This window comes from Myotis brandtii, unplaced genomic scaffold (assembly GCF_000412655.1).
Source record: "Myotis brandtii unplaced genomic scaffold, ASM41265v1 scaffold250, whole genome shotgun sequence".
NCBI classification, from domain to species: domain Eukaryota; kingdom Metazoa; phylum Chordata; class Mammalia; order Chiroptera; family Vespertilionidae; genus Myotis; species Myotis brandtii.
The window spans coordinates 4059015-4072738 of NW_005359478.1; the positions used below are offsets into that span (position 1 = coordinate 4059015).

The 13724-nt window shown below is 40.0% G+C and overlaps 1 protein-coding gene across 1 annotated transcript in view; it reads left to right on the plus strand.

Moving 5' to 3' along the window:
- Nucleotides 1-12109, plus strand: part of PRRX1 (paired related homeobox 1) — a 36331-nt gene extending 24222 nt beyond the window's left edge. The window contains exon 4 of the mRNA XM_005867726.2: nucleotides 8766-12109. Within this exon, the coding sequence (XP_005867788.2) occupies nucleotides 8766-8904 (139 nt within the window). The 3' untranslated portion in view covers nucleotides 8905-12109. The remainder of the gene's footprint in view (nucleotides 1-8765) is intronic.
- Nucleotides 12110-13724: the final 1615 nt, after the last annotated feature.

Genomic DNA, 13724 nt, shown 5'->3' on the forward strand with positions numbered 1-13724 from the left:
GAGGGAGGGAGGGAGGGAGGGAGGAAGGAAAGAGAGAGGCACAGAGAGAGAAGGAAAGAAAATCCAAAATCATTTTGATCAGTTTCATGGTCACAGTTCTTTGTTAGTAGGGGATGCCTTATGGTCCAAAATGCCTTCCTATTCAATTGCTAAATCTTATCTACTATCTGAAGTTCTTTGGGGGTCAGTTTGTTTGTGTGGGGTTTTTAAAGTATAAAAGCAATGTATAATTTACACTAAACTTTTATATTAAAAAGGTGAATATTTTTAAAGAAGCAAATAACAGAGTACTATTTCAATGTCTTGGAGAGGCCTTTAACCTCCATTTGTTATGCTGTTCAGAATTATAGGTTAATGCCAGAGGGAAGCTGAGATATAATACAAGTGCCTAACACACCGTCATCATAAAAGTGCCTTTCTTTGAACCTAAACCTGGGTACTCTTAGAAACCAGATCAAGATTATCTCTGGCTGATTGCAGTGGAGAAAGAACTATTTCCAAATTCATTTATTGTGCTTTGGTTACCTTTTTATTGTTAAAGTTCACTAATGGGTTAAGGAGATGTTTTAAATTAATTATAGATTATCCCCCAGTGGAAGCTGAACTCTTGATGTAAAATGCCACATTGTGAAATCCAAATATGTTTCAAACTTTGATTACTCTAATCAAAGCAAAAGGCCTCACCTAAATGTTCTTTCTCTTCCAAGTCAGTTTCTTGAAAGAAACACCAGAAATGCATTTGCAAATCTCTTTTGAACACCGCCCTCCCCCCCGAATTGTTGAAATTAGCCTGAATTACTTTGGTCTTAGTACAGAGAACACCCCCCCACACACACACACACACCCCATAGGAAACTGGAAACTCTTCTTGCTCTCAGACATGGTACGCCTTGTTGATTTCAAAAGATTAGTCATATCTTTGGGTCCCATTTAAAATTCAGACTCCTCTCCCATAGAATTTACTAAAGACCCATTTTGAAGACCATTGTGAAATCACCTAGTCTTTAATATTTTTAAATACCCGGAAGACTGCTGTGTTTCTCTGATAAATATTGATAGCTCATAGGCTCATTAAATGTCTTGGGAAATGGATGTGGTTCCAAGCTTGATGTTTCAAGGTTTCTGTTTTGAATTTGGTCACAGCCAGGAAGTCCTGCTCCCTTTTCTGCCTGGGTCCTCCTAGGAACTTTTCATACCAACTGTAAGCAATCCAGATGGCTGTATGTGGTCCTTACCAGTGAGAGACGGAGGGCAGTCCCCTACAGGAATGGGGATGAAAGCCTTCCTGAATTTATACTGGGTTAGGTTACCGGACCTCAGCAGAAGTTCAAACCCTGGGGCCAGCATCATATATATTATATATATGGGCATCTAACTGAAATTATTAACACACAATTTATGTGTGCCTTTTTGGGAAATGTTCTATTTTAATTTGAAAGATTATGTAGAAATATTAGAAACATTAAAAAATACTCATAAATCCACCATCTTGACATAACTAGTTTTGTTTACTTTTGCAATTAGAGTTCAGTATTTTATATAGTGTAGACTTAGTGTACATAGTATTTTGTATTCTGCTTTTTTCACTTAAAATTATATAACCTAGTACTTTTTACTCATTTCATGGTATACTTTTATATCATTTCTCTCTTAGCTACAGAGTTTGTAAAATATAATTCATTAAAAATTTATAGACTCTGATTGTTCATATTCTGTATGAAGAATAAGTTAATCTCCAGCTATAAGTAGAAAAAACAATGTTTTAAAGCAGTAATTTAATCAATAATAATGTTGTTTGACCCACTATTGACTGAAGTGTTTCTATTTTTGATTAATTTCTAAAAGTGGTAAAAAGCTATTCTGTTTCTTGGAGATCTTTCTGCTATGTTTAGTAGACACAAAATACTTTATGATTTTGCATTTTGAAATAGAAGTTTTGTTAAGGGATGATAAAAAAAAACAAGTGATGAAAAGCAAAGCAAATGATAGACCTTTTGTGTTATGGAAAATTAACTCGCTCTTTCTGTTGGTACTATTATGTCAAGTTAGTTATCTCCCATGTGATGTTGATTAAAAGGCATTTCTCTTGGTCAACCCTTGGAATGCTCTAGTGTGGCAGTTCTGTCCTTGCTCTGGTTCCAAAGCAGAAACTAAACATTCAGCCCAAGCTTAAGCTTTCAGCAAGCAGAATTAGACCCAGTGTGCATGATCCCCGTTTCTGTCCAAAATTGTAGGACACGTGGCCATATTTTCATTTAAATTAAACCGGACATTATATTGAAAATAGCAACAGTGGAAGACTGGGAAACTACGTAAACATGCTCTTTGGTTCAGGGTCTAACAAGACACCGAGGTGTGTGGACATCCCCTTGGGATGACTGATGGGGCTTGGCCATGTAACCCAGGGACAGCGAGGGGGCAGTTTTGTCAGACAGGACAGGACAGTGTGCTGACTCCCACAGAGAAGACAGGAAAATAATAAGACTCAAAGCAACTGTGTGCATATGTTCAGGATTATGGGATAGGAAATAGCCAACACATTTTATTTCTGGGTGTCTTCCATATCTAGAGTAGTAGCTGTATAATTTATCGTCCAAACTGGGACACTTCTGAGAGTGAAAGGGGTGAGCTATTAATAATAACACCAGAACAACAGGCATTCAACTGGGATTGTCCCTGGCAAACTGGGACATATGGTTCACACTATATTTTTAGCACGTCATGACCTCATTCATTCCCGTGAGCGTGCTAGAGGTGGTGATGTCAGGCAGGCAATCGAGTTACCAGAAGGAGCAAAGCATTCCCTCACAGGGACACTACTAGCCCAGTAGGTGTCTTCTTTACCTACCCACAGCCCGAGGAAGAGAGCTTGTTTTTGGCACACACGCCCACTGCTTAGCTCAGAACTGTTTTCCTTTGTGAAAATCATACCAGCACCAGAGCTATTAAGACTCCCTATCTTGTAGTGCTTTGCCTCTGGGTAGCATTAATTAACCAAGTCCTGGACTTTGGGCTGCTGTTTTAGATAGAATAGTAGAGAAGTCTTTCCCCAGAGATGCCCTTTTCTATAAGAGCTAGAGAGTGGTCAGGCTCTGCAGTATCGGTCTGGAGGGCCATTTCCAGAGGGAGGGCTGGGCTTCCAAGAGAACCTATGACAAGTAAAAGGGAGGCCAGCTATCCTTGTCCACAGTTTCTCTCCTCTAACCTTCTCCTCCTCCTCCTCCCCTCCTTTGGTCGTGGTCACGGTGCTGCCTGACATCTGCTGAACGCATTTGGCTCATGTCTCCCTTTCACACTTTCAAAAATAGATCCTCGTCCCTCCCAAGATGTTGTTTACACGAGGGACTTCATAACGGATTCTAACGGAAGACACTGAAAAGGTAACTTGTCAGGGGGAAGAGGGTGGCTGCTGGGGGTAGGGTTTAAGTGGGAAATAAGAGTTTAAGGAAGCGGGACTTGTGGTCCTAGAAATGAAAGCAGAGAGGTCCTTAAGTGGGGGATACCATTGGAAACCAACCGGAGCTGCAAGAAAATGGGTCTGTAAAGTCTGTAGCCTAGAGCAGGGCTCCTCAAAAATGACTGGGTATGTGGATTGCCAGGCACAGTGTTACAATGCAGACTCAGCTTCTGCAGTGCTAACAGGCGTTCATGTCATGCCACACTGTTGACACTTGGGACATAATTGGAATAGTGAGGCTTTAAATGACCGTAGGGTGTGGGGCAGAGGTCGGAAGAACTATGTTCTTGTCCTGGCTCCTGTTGGATCATCTATCTCTCGTGTAACCTTGCATCTAAGATGAGCTAGTTACAGTTTTCCTATTACCTACTTCTCCGGGGCGTTTGGAATCTGTAGATAAGCAATGTGCATTTCAAAAAGGAAGTACAAAAATTGTTGAGACAAAGGAGGGATGCAAGGCTTCCAATGTAACACATCTGTAGAAAAAAAGAGTTAAAAATGGCAGAAGGATCCCTGAGCACACAGTGCAAACTGAAGGCTTATCAATGAAATAGGTTCCAAGTGTATTCACTTAAAAAGCTGAATTTCAAAAATTAACTTCTGGATTTTAAAAACAGAAATTAGAAATGGTTATTTAAATCACAAAAGATCACTTCCAAAAGGGAACTTTAGTTTCCCTCTCTAAGATAAACTTCCCTAGAAAAACTCATATTAAGTTTTCTTAGATGAAGCAAGTATACCTCCGTGTTCTTACACTGACAAATGAACAAACCTAAGAGACAGTCTCCAACCTCTACACATTACAGACAGAGTCGGGGCAAACCTCCAGCTCCACAGCCTTTGGAAAACTCCTGAGCTGGGAAACCCTAGGATCTCAGAAAGCACATAGATGTCTTGGGCTAACGGATCTGTCTTTGGGATGGAATTCTCAACAGCTTGTCATCATTTGTCCAAAAGGGCCACACAGAAAAACAAAGTTAGAGTTGAAAACTAAATCAGTTATTATTGTCCCTCCCCACCCCCACCCTACTGTCCTCAATGGTTTTGTGACTTATGGGACTTATACTCTGGCTGCTGAGGAAGTAGAGAGGCAGATGCCTGCCAGTTTCCTGGCTTTAAAATCATATTATGTATAGTATCTCCCGGACTTCTTGGTATTTGGCAGCCATTGTAACACATTTTTCCTCACAATAACCTCTCAGGGTAGGTTGAAGTCATCAAAAATTATTTGTCTCCAGTGAAAACAGAACTCCGTCCCTGCTGGTGGTTAGCACGCTGCATTGTATGGCTGAGCACCATCTGTTAGGCATCTCCAAATAAGGAGATGGAAAATGTTCAAGCTCACGTCCATGTGTCCACTCTGTGCGAGCCTCAGGGTAGACTTGCTGAGTTGACAGATGGGATATGGGAATTTCCTTTTCATCTCTAATTCTTCAGGGCACTTTATTCATCAACCTAGTTTCTTGGTCGTGGACATAACAAACTTGACATTCATTGAAATGAAATAAAATGTTGCTTGAGCCAACCTCCATGAACCCCCAGTCCCAGGGTCATGTCGGCATTATCATGTTAGAAAAAGTACATGTTTCTTACTCATAAAGCGAGACCAAGGGGCAGGATCTCTGGGTGTTGGTCAGCAGGCTCTTGGTGTGGTCCATGTGCTTACTCTCTATAAGTCACTTCGTTTCCATCTCATCTTTTTGTCCCAGGAAGCTTACTCCTGTATAGGAAGGAGTGGGCGCTTTACATGGTTCCAATGGTCCTGTAAGTTTAGTTGAAAACAGCTCATTGCCTTTGGTGTCTGTCTTGTGAGAAAACATTCCAGGGTTCTCTTTCTTTGCCTAACACAGAGCATTATAAGTTTTGATGACATGGAAAACAGGTGGTCATGAACATTCTGACTGGCAGCCACTCAAGGCTCTCTTGCACCTGTTGTCATTTTTGCAAGTGGGTCCTCTCCATCTTCTAATGCCGCTTTAAAAGCATGACGAAACTGCTCTTGGAGTACCCACTCACTAATTCTGTCTTTTCTGACTTGTAACAAGTCTTGAGGCCTCACTGGCACGTAAAAGGACTGCTCCCTACTTGTCTACATGGCACTTTTAATTCAAGTTGAGAATCTAAACCCATGTCCAAGTACTCAGGGAACACAGATTCACAATCCTTCCGTATGTGCACAAAACCCTCACTGTAGTCTCTATTTGTACAGTTAGATGGTCTAAACATTTGTTAAGAGGCTCTGAATTAAGACTCACTCTTAGTTTACCTCTTATGGCTATGTAATGCTGGCATATTTTAGATCAATTTTTGAAAGTTTCTAACTTTCCTGAACACTTACCAAGTGCAAATGCTATTACTTGCTTTGTTCCTAGGAAAGTTCAAAACTTACTCATGAATATCAACCACTAGCTTGAGGCCTCACTGGTACAGCGATGTCCTTGTAACAGCCCACAGTAGAGTCGGACAGGAAGCTATTTTCAACTCTAATCACAGGTTGCCATTTAAGGGGAAATATCTCAGTGAAAAGCCCGTCTCCTGTGCAAGACAGAACCCTAATTTACACTAACTTGGTATTGAGATGGAAAGTGGATCAATATTCACCTCCTTTGGGATACGAATATCTGGCCTGCATTAGTGAGAGAATCTCAGTATTTCCAAGACATCTGTTACCACAGTCAGTCTTCAGACTAGACTATCAGATGACACTAGTAAACGCTGCAGAAAATACAGCAAGCATGGTTCTATAATAGATAACATTGGAATCACAACTATAGCAATTTCAGTTTTATAGGTGTTCTCTCAAGAAGTTTTAGTCTTCTGTTTTAGGAAGCCATCCAAATCCATTCTCAGTACTTAACGGATATCACAGATAACTCACAATTCCAGTGCCTCTCCTATGCATTTAAAATGGTTCTATGTACCATCTCCAGGGCTTCCTTCTCTTGCAAAAACCTGGTTGAGAAAGCCTGTTTGATTGATTTTGTGGTCTATGACTCAGGTACATGTCCCCAATCCAAGTGTTTCTTTTCTTACCAATTTACTAGCAGATCTTTGATTTCTTTGAAATCTTAGATTTCAGTGTATCCTTGAACACCCTTGAATAGAGGATTAATAGATGCACATGTATTTCTGGAAGGTTCTTGAGTGGAAGCAGGCAATTCATATAGAAATTAAATGATTATATGTATGTGGGGTTGGAAAATAATTGAAATTTCTTGGTATACTGGAAAGACAAAAAAAACTTGTTCAATTTTAATGGGTTGTTCTGGTCACTTATCTCACTCCTGAATTGAAACCTTTAACTGGGACTCTTTTTCTGCCTCTGCCTTTGGTAGACAGTGGTAGAAGTGAGAGTCTATTCTAGTAGTCTAACCTGTATTAATATTCGTTCATGTTTTTTCTCTTAAAAGATATTGTTATGGATTTAAGGATATGCAATCACCAGCTCCTGTTTTGTCATGTCCTTTCTGATTTTGTACATTCTATTAAGATAGCAAAATTAACAGGGAGAAATAAGTTCCTAAGAATAAAAGCATATTGGTGAAATATTTTTAGAATCATTACTCACAGCAAGATGACAGAGAAAAGTGACATTGAGCTGGAATCAGTTTAGTCTTACTTATCTATTCATTAAATACGTTCTTGAATGCCAAATGTGTGGTAGATAGGATGTTAACTCTACCTGGGGAGACAGAGGTGAACAAGGCAGATATGGTGTCTCATCTGTGCAACTTACAGTTGAGGAATTAAAATAAGTGCTTAGAGGAAAAGTCCAGGGAGCTATAGGAGAACCTAATTTTGTAAAGATGGTTAAAATCATCAATCCAGAAATGAGTAAGAGCAAAGCAGGCTAATATGAAATACAAGAACATAAGGATCTTTTATAACCCTTCTAAATCTTCTTCCTTCTGCCATCACACACACACACACACACACACACACACACACACACACTCACACACACCAGTGCTATAAGGATTTTACATTAAGGATGTGTATTTTTGGAAAGACCTAGTGACCGGGGACTAATTATATTTCTTCAACCTAGTCTTCCTGGGTTAATTGCTAGTATCTGAGCTGAAATAGGCTATTGTGGATCTTGACTATAAGCCTTGACAATGCGGTGTCCCAAATAAGTATTAATGATAACAGTCGCTCAATCTGTGCAAGTAGCTTTAGTTTTCTCTCTTTCTGGTCTGTCACTTGATCCCCAGAACCACAAACTCCTGTGTGGCTGACAAAATTGCACTGGAATGCAGGCAATGGAAGAGCACACATCTTTCTATTTGTAAGTCTATCTCAGTAGAAAGGGATTTTGTTAATCTTAGAAACAACTAGAAACATTTTCATTTAATTAAAACGAGTACCCTTTTAACTGTTTATATAAAGTAATGGATAATTTGCATCCAAGTCAAAGAAACCATTACCTCGTTCCTTTAAAAGAAATTCATGGGTACGAGTAACAAAACCACCAATTACAAATTTCTTCCCAGTGGTATTCCTAGGTCTTAGTTACAATCTCTGACAACAAAAAACAAAACTTCAGGTTTTTCTCAGGAATACGAACAGTGAGAAACAGGTCGGGAATCTTAAAACTGAAGCCTTTGCTAGCTCATCTAGGGGATTTAAACATCTCCAAAATGACTGACCCAAAAGCAGTGTCTGGAGCTATTCAAGTCCTTTTGAAAAGTTATCAAATCAAGGCCAAACGCGATGGGTCCCTCTTGATTGGGCAATGCTTTTGTGCAGGGAACGGCACAAAAGTTACCTTGGGTTGTTTAACTGATTCTCCAAGAATAGTATTTAGTATGGTATCTATTGATCATCTAAAATGTGTTAGAGTGAACGTCGGCGTCCTAGAGTGAGGAAGGCAAAAATTTTCTTTTCAAATGCCTCCTTTTCTTTCTCGTTGCTCCCATATGCCAGGGATGTAGGCAGGAAGAGGGCTTTGAACAGGTTTCAATTGGATAGCTGATCACACACCTGTTATTCAGCACAAGCAGCTTTCTTCTCTCACCCCAGAAATAAATCATGACTCACTGAGTCCAACACAGCGAATGCCTCTCTCCCCCATCCCTTGGTCCACTCTCCACTGCTCTGCCCTGCCCTTTCAAACACTGCCACCCTTCGCCAAGTGCCTTAGACTAATGGAAATCTGGGGCTGTAAGGGACCTCAGAGGTCATCTCGTCCGACCCTCCTGCCCCTGCCGGCCCCCGTTCTGAGAGTCACACCCATCTGGGGCACAGACTTACAGCTTTGTGAAACTAATGCCTGTTATTCTCCCTGCTCTCTCCTTTGTCCCTACAGTGCCATGGCTACTTATTCTGCCACATGTGCCAACAATAGCCCTGCACAGGGCATCAACATGGCCAACAGCATTGCCAACCTGAGACTGAAGGCCAAGGAATATAGTTTACAGAGGAACCAGGTGCCAACAGTCAACTGAGGAAAAAAATAATTAAACAGGCCTAAGAAGAAATCCAAAAAAAAAACCATAAGACACCTATCCTGTTCTGTCATTTCTTCATCTGCTGGAAAAAAATAATAAAAATAAACAAACCAAAAAAAAAACAGAACTAAACTATTGGGACCATGGCAGAGAAGCACAGGAGAGGAGCCAAATGAAAATTAGTTACCAAACACTCCTCCTCCCTCTGGGACACCAGCAACACTTGTTTCTGGGTGTGTTCGTTTTGTTTTCCCTTCTTTCCATGCTTTGCTTCATATACTCCGAGCTTCTTCAGTTGGGTTCAGCCCCCCACCCCTCCCTATGATTATATGGGTTTTAAAAAGTCTATGATAGCCAAAGAAGCCATATATATATAAATATCAGAATAATTGCCTATAGTCTCCTCATCGATGAGTTGAAACCTCAGTGCCTTGTCCCGTCCTTCTTCCCAGTTCTCTGCACAGAAGCTCTAGGAACTTCTGAAAAGCCAGTCTTTCTAAAGAATCTGTGCCAGACATGATTTTCTTTCTCCCTGTCTCCATCTCTGTTGGTCATGGAAAGGTTTTTCCATCAGCTACTGGGGAGTGGGGGGTGGGGGAGAGAAACAGTCATGTGCAACATCTGGTCACTGGCCTGTCTGTTCCAGTTTGATTGGCTGTGCCTGGCTCATTCTAAGCAATAAGCTCTAGACCTAAGCTCTAGATTTAAGCTCTAAGCTATAGATGATATCACCATCATCCCTATCTTAATAATCAGCCATCTTAAGTTAAAGATGTTTGTTGTTTTTGAAGGATTTGCTGTCATGGACTATTTGGTAGACGAACTATTTTTCATTTGAATGAGGGAGAGAAATTTCTCTTGGAAAACAAAGACCGAGTTGTGAAAGGCATAGCCTATATCTCATTGGTGCCTTAAGGGTCATCAGATGCACACTTATATATATACTGTATATATTTATATATTTTATATATATATATAAAATATTCTTGCAAGCTCAAGTTTGCAGTTTCTCAAACACAACAGAAAGCAAATTTCACACCATCACCACTGTCCTTCTCTCTACAGTGATGAGACTTTTTATTGGGGATTTTGTTTCCTTTCTTGCTCTCCACAAAATTCTCATTAAGGTCCACAGAGCAACTTACAGAGCAGCTGTTGGAGAACAGGTCTTGTTTTCACAGGAGGGCTTTAAATAAATGAGAAACTATGTGAAGCTTTAAGAATGTCCTTGAGGTTAGAGGCTGAGCTCTGGTGGAATGCTGGTCTGTCCTGATCTATCATGGGAATTACACTTAGAGAGCGGAGGAAAAGCCATTTGGCCATCTGCCCTTTTTCTACTCAACAGGAATCTGAAAGACACATGTTTATTGGAATACTTAAAGGTTTGTCTAAACTTCAAAAAAGGCAATTATTTTATTTTCTAATATTTTGAAATAAAGGTTAGTGGCTAGGGCTGGGAGCCAGGACTGACCTTTCTTTGTTTCTTTCTCTTTGTTTCCAGCTGTGCTTTTGTGACTTGTCAGGTGGACTTGACCAAACCCCATTACCAAGTGGTACCTCAGTTTACCTTTTTGTAAAATGGGTTTAACAATACTTACCTACCTCACAGGGGTGTTGTGAGGCCCTATTCATTTGCTCCTTCATTCTTTCCCATATTCTCTGTATTTCCAGCACTTTGTAGCCATGAAAGGAAGGGGACTATAAAAGTTTTCAAGGCTAATGGAAGGATACAGTACCTTGTTTTCTAGCAAGGAAATGCTACCTTGCTTTTAATGCTTATAATTTTGCATTTGGAAATGAGAAATAGGTTTATATTTATAGACCTCTCAGAATTCACATCATTTGACCAAAGTAATCTAAGATACACAGAACAAACACATTTTCAATTTACATTTTCATCCTGGCCAGCTTGGTTGTAATAACTTTAATTATCAGTGATTTAAAAGTTTCAGATAGATTTTGGCCAAATATGTCAACTTTCAGTGACAGGCAAGGAATTGGGGTTTAAGATGCACTTTGAGAACATATTTGTTTCTTGCTTTGGCCTACCAGATTGAGCTCATGGTGTTATTTTTTTCAGTCAAATACCCCCCAATCTGAAAATGTATTTTGAATGTTGATTCTGCACTTTTCTCTATAACAAGAAGGAAGCCCATCTGATGCATTTTGCTCTCATCAACCAATTTCCTGTGTGTGTTTCTTTTCACCTACTATTCAAACATTTCTTACCAAATGGTTCACATAAGCTGGCTAACAACACATATTACTTGCTTCCCAAAGAGTCCCTGGATTCTTTTGTCCCATTAGCTGCTGTGGATTATTGAGGTTCAAAGGAACAGTGCATTCTAACAGATTAAAACATTCTTTGTGAAATCAGTGCAACCCAAGAAATTGGTAAACTTTTGGAGTTGGAGGTTTGGGAAGAATGGCTGAAAGAGGATTTGGATTACAGTGCAGGGAACAGAAATCATACATTAAAAAAAAAATTTGCTAAGAGGGACGAAATCTTAGAAGAGGCAGCTAAGAGACAGAGGGTCATGTAAAGTCATTTGAAGCTTCTATCTTGACATCCATTTTCAGTGGTGAACAGACAAGTCTGAACCCATAACCCTAATGTGAGGTGAAACTGAGCAGTATTACCCAATATTGCAATATTCCCTGAGCAAGAGATGTCTGGGAATATCATGGAAGAACCAGTACTGGTCAGCCATAGGAACTGGCATTGTTGGTGAATGCATACCACAAGCATCTATTATCTAAGCACTTGATCAAGAAGTATACCCATGGTATAAGCACTCGGTGTTGTTCATTTATTACTGACTTGACATAAGTAGGAGTTCATATGTGATTTGGAGGAGTAGCCTTCTGGCTCCTGAGCCAGGCGTCAAGAGAGGGCCTCAGAGCCAGAGTTCAAAGGCATACCCCTGCTCCTCACCATCATTATACTCAGATACAGATGAATACTTACAAACTCTCTGTCTGTGTCCCCAATCCCTTGGAAACAAGGTGCTGATTTATGGGGTATGTGGCACGTTAAATGGAACCAGAAGAGGTGACCGAATAAAAAAGGGAATGACATTTAGGGTATAAAGATCTCGTAAGAAATGTAATATGTAAATTATATCTTGCTTTATGATGTAAAATATACATTGTTTGCGCTAGAATAGAAATGATTCCTTTCCAATAAAAAGAAACAAGGATACCACACATCGTCTTTTGTTATGTGCCGTTGAGTCTGCTGATTCTTTTCTCTTTGAACTTCAAAAACAGATCTGCCTGTCTAAAATTACATTTGGAGAAGAGTGAATGGAAGAGAGATTTATAAACAAGAGAACTTTTTTATCAGAGTGTGATATTATTTCCTAAAAAGGAAAATAGCCTATTGTTCCTAAAAAGCAAAGACAATGGTGGGAAGAACAGGGCACATTTATTAGTACAGCAGGGAAGTATAGAGAGAAACTTAGGAGTGTTTAGCTATTTTTCCACCCACATCTTTATCATCCACAATACCGATATCACATGACAAAACAGACTTCAGACAAAGCATAGCCTTTTATTTTAGAGTAAAGAAATAACAAAGTAAAATTTCTTAAGCACCTATTATGCCTAGTGTTGGGTGTGTGGAAGTGGAGGAATAGAAAACCCAAATTAGGAGACATCGGTTCTGTTTTCATACAAATTAAAGTCTGAATAAAGGGCAACTCTGGCAAGAACAAAATGTATGCCACAGTTCAAGACAATAAATATATTAAACACATAACACAGACAGGAGGGAAGAAGAGGGAGAAAGAAAGCACTATGGGCTGGAGCAGCACAGGGACCTGAGTTTCATCAGCCAGGATCTGGGCAGGAGAAGAGGAGGGGGTGGCCTTTCAAGTGGGAAGGTGAAGTGGGATGAAGGCAGAGATACAGGAATGGGGAATTTGTGTTCGGGGACCATGGCTAATGGGATGAAGAGCTAATTTTGAAGCAGAGTGAAAGAAAACACTGGAAACTGAGGCAGAGCCTTCATCTTGCAGGGTACTGTGTGTCAAAGGAGGTTGAACTTTTCCTCAGGTTATAGAGACCCATTGAAAATTATTAAGCAGAAAAAAGTCAGGCAAAAAAATTTTTTTAGCAGAATTATTGTGGTAAAAAATGAAGACAAATTAGATCAGAACAGGAACTAGAAGCAGAAGAACATAGAGGGGACACACACACAAAAACAACAAAACAACAAAAAGATGAACTGGAAACATCTTGCAAAGAAAGAATCAATAAGACTTCATGGCAAGAAAAAGAGAATAGAGTCCAAGGCAACACTGGTTTCGAACCTGGGGAGTAGGAGAATGACGCACTGACAAAAATCAACAAAAACAGGAGATGACAATTTCAGGTTTAGATGTATCATTGAATTTGAAACCTGAAATATAAATATCGAATAAGTGAAGATATGAAAGTTGGGCCTGGAACCAAGGACAGAGATAGAAGGCCATTGATAAATAACACTCCACTTTTACCCATCAGTTTCTATACTGCCAGGGACGTTTCCATTGCAACTGGCAGAAACCCAATTCAAATTAGGTTGAGATGGTTTAATTAGGGGATTTATTAGATGGATGGGAGTAGGTCATAGAATGAAAGGAGGAGCTATAGGAATCATGGAAGCTCTAGAACCTCAAGGGCTGGAGATGAGATTTGACACCACAGAACTCTCTGTCTGTCTCTCACGTCTGCAGGCAGGTTTTCTCCATGTAGTAGTAGGGGAAGTGCAGATGCAGATGCAGACTGACATCCATTCAGCTTTGGAAGAAAGATCTGAGGAACAAGCTCCTGTT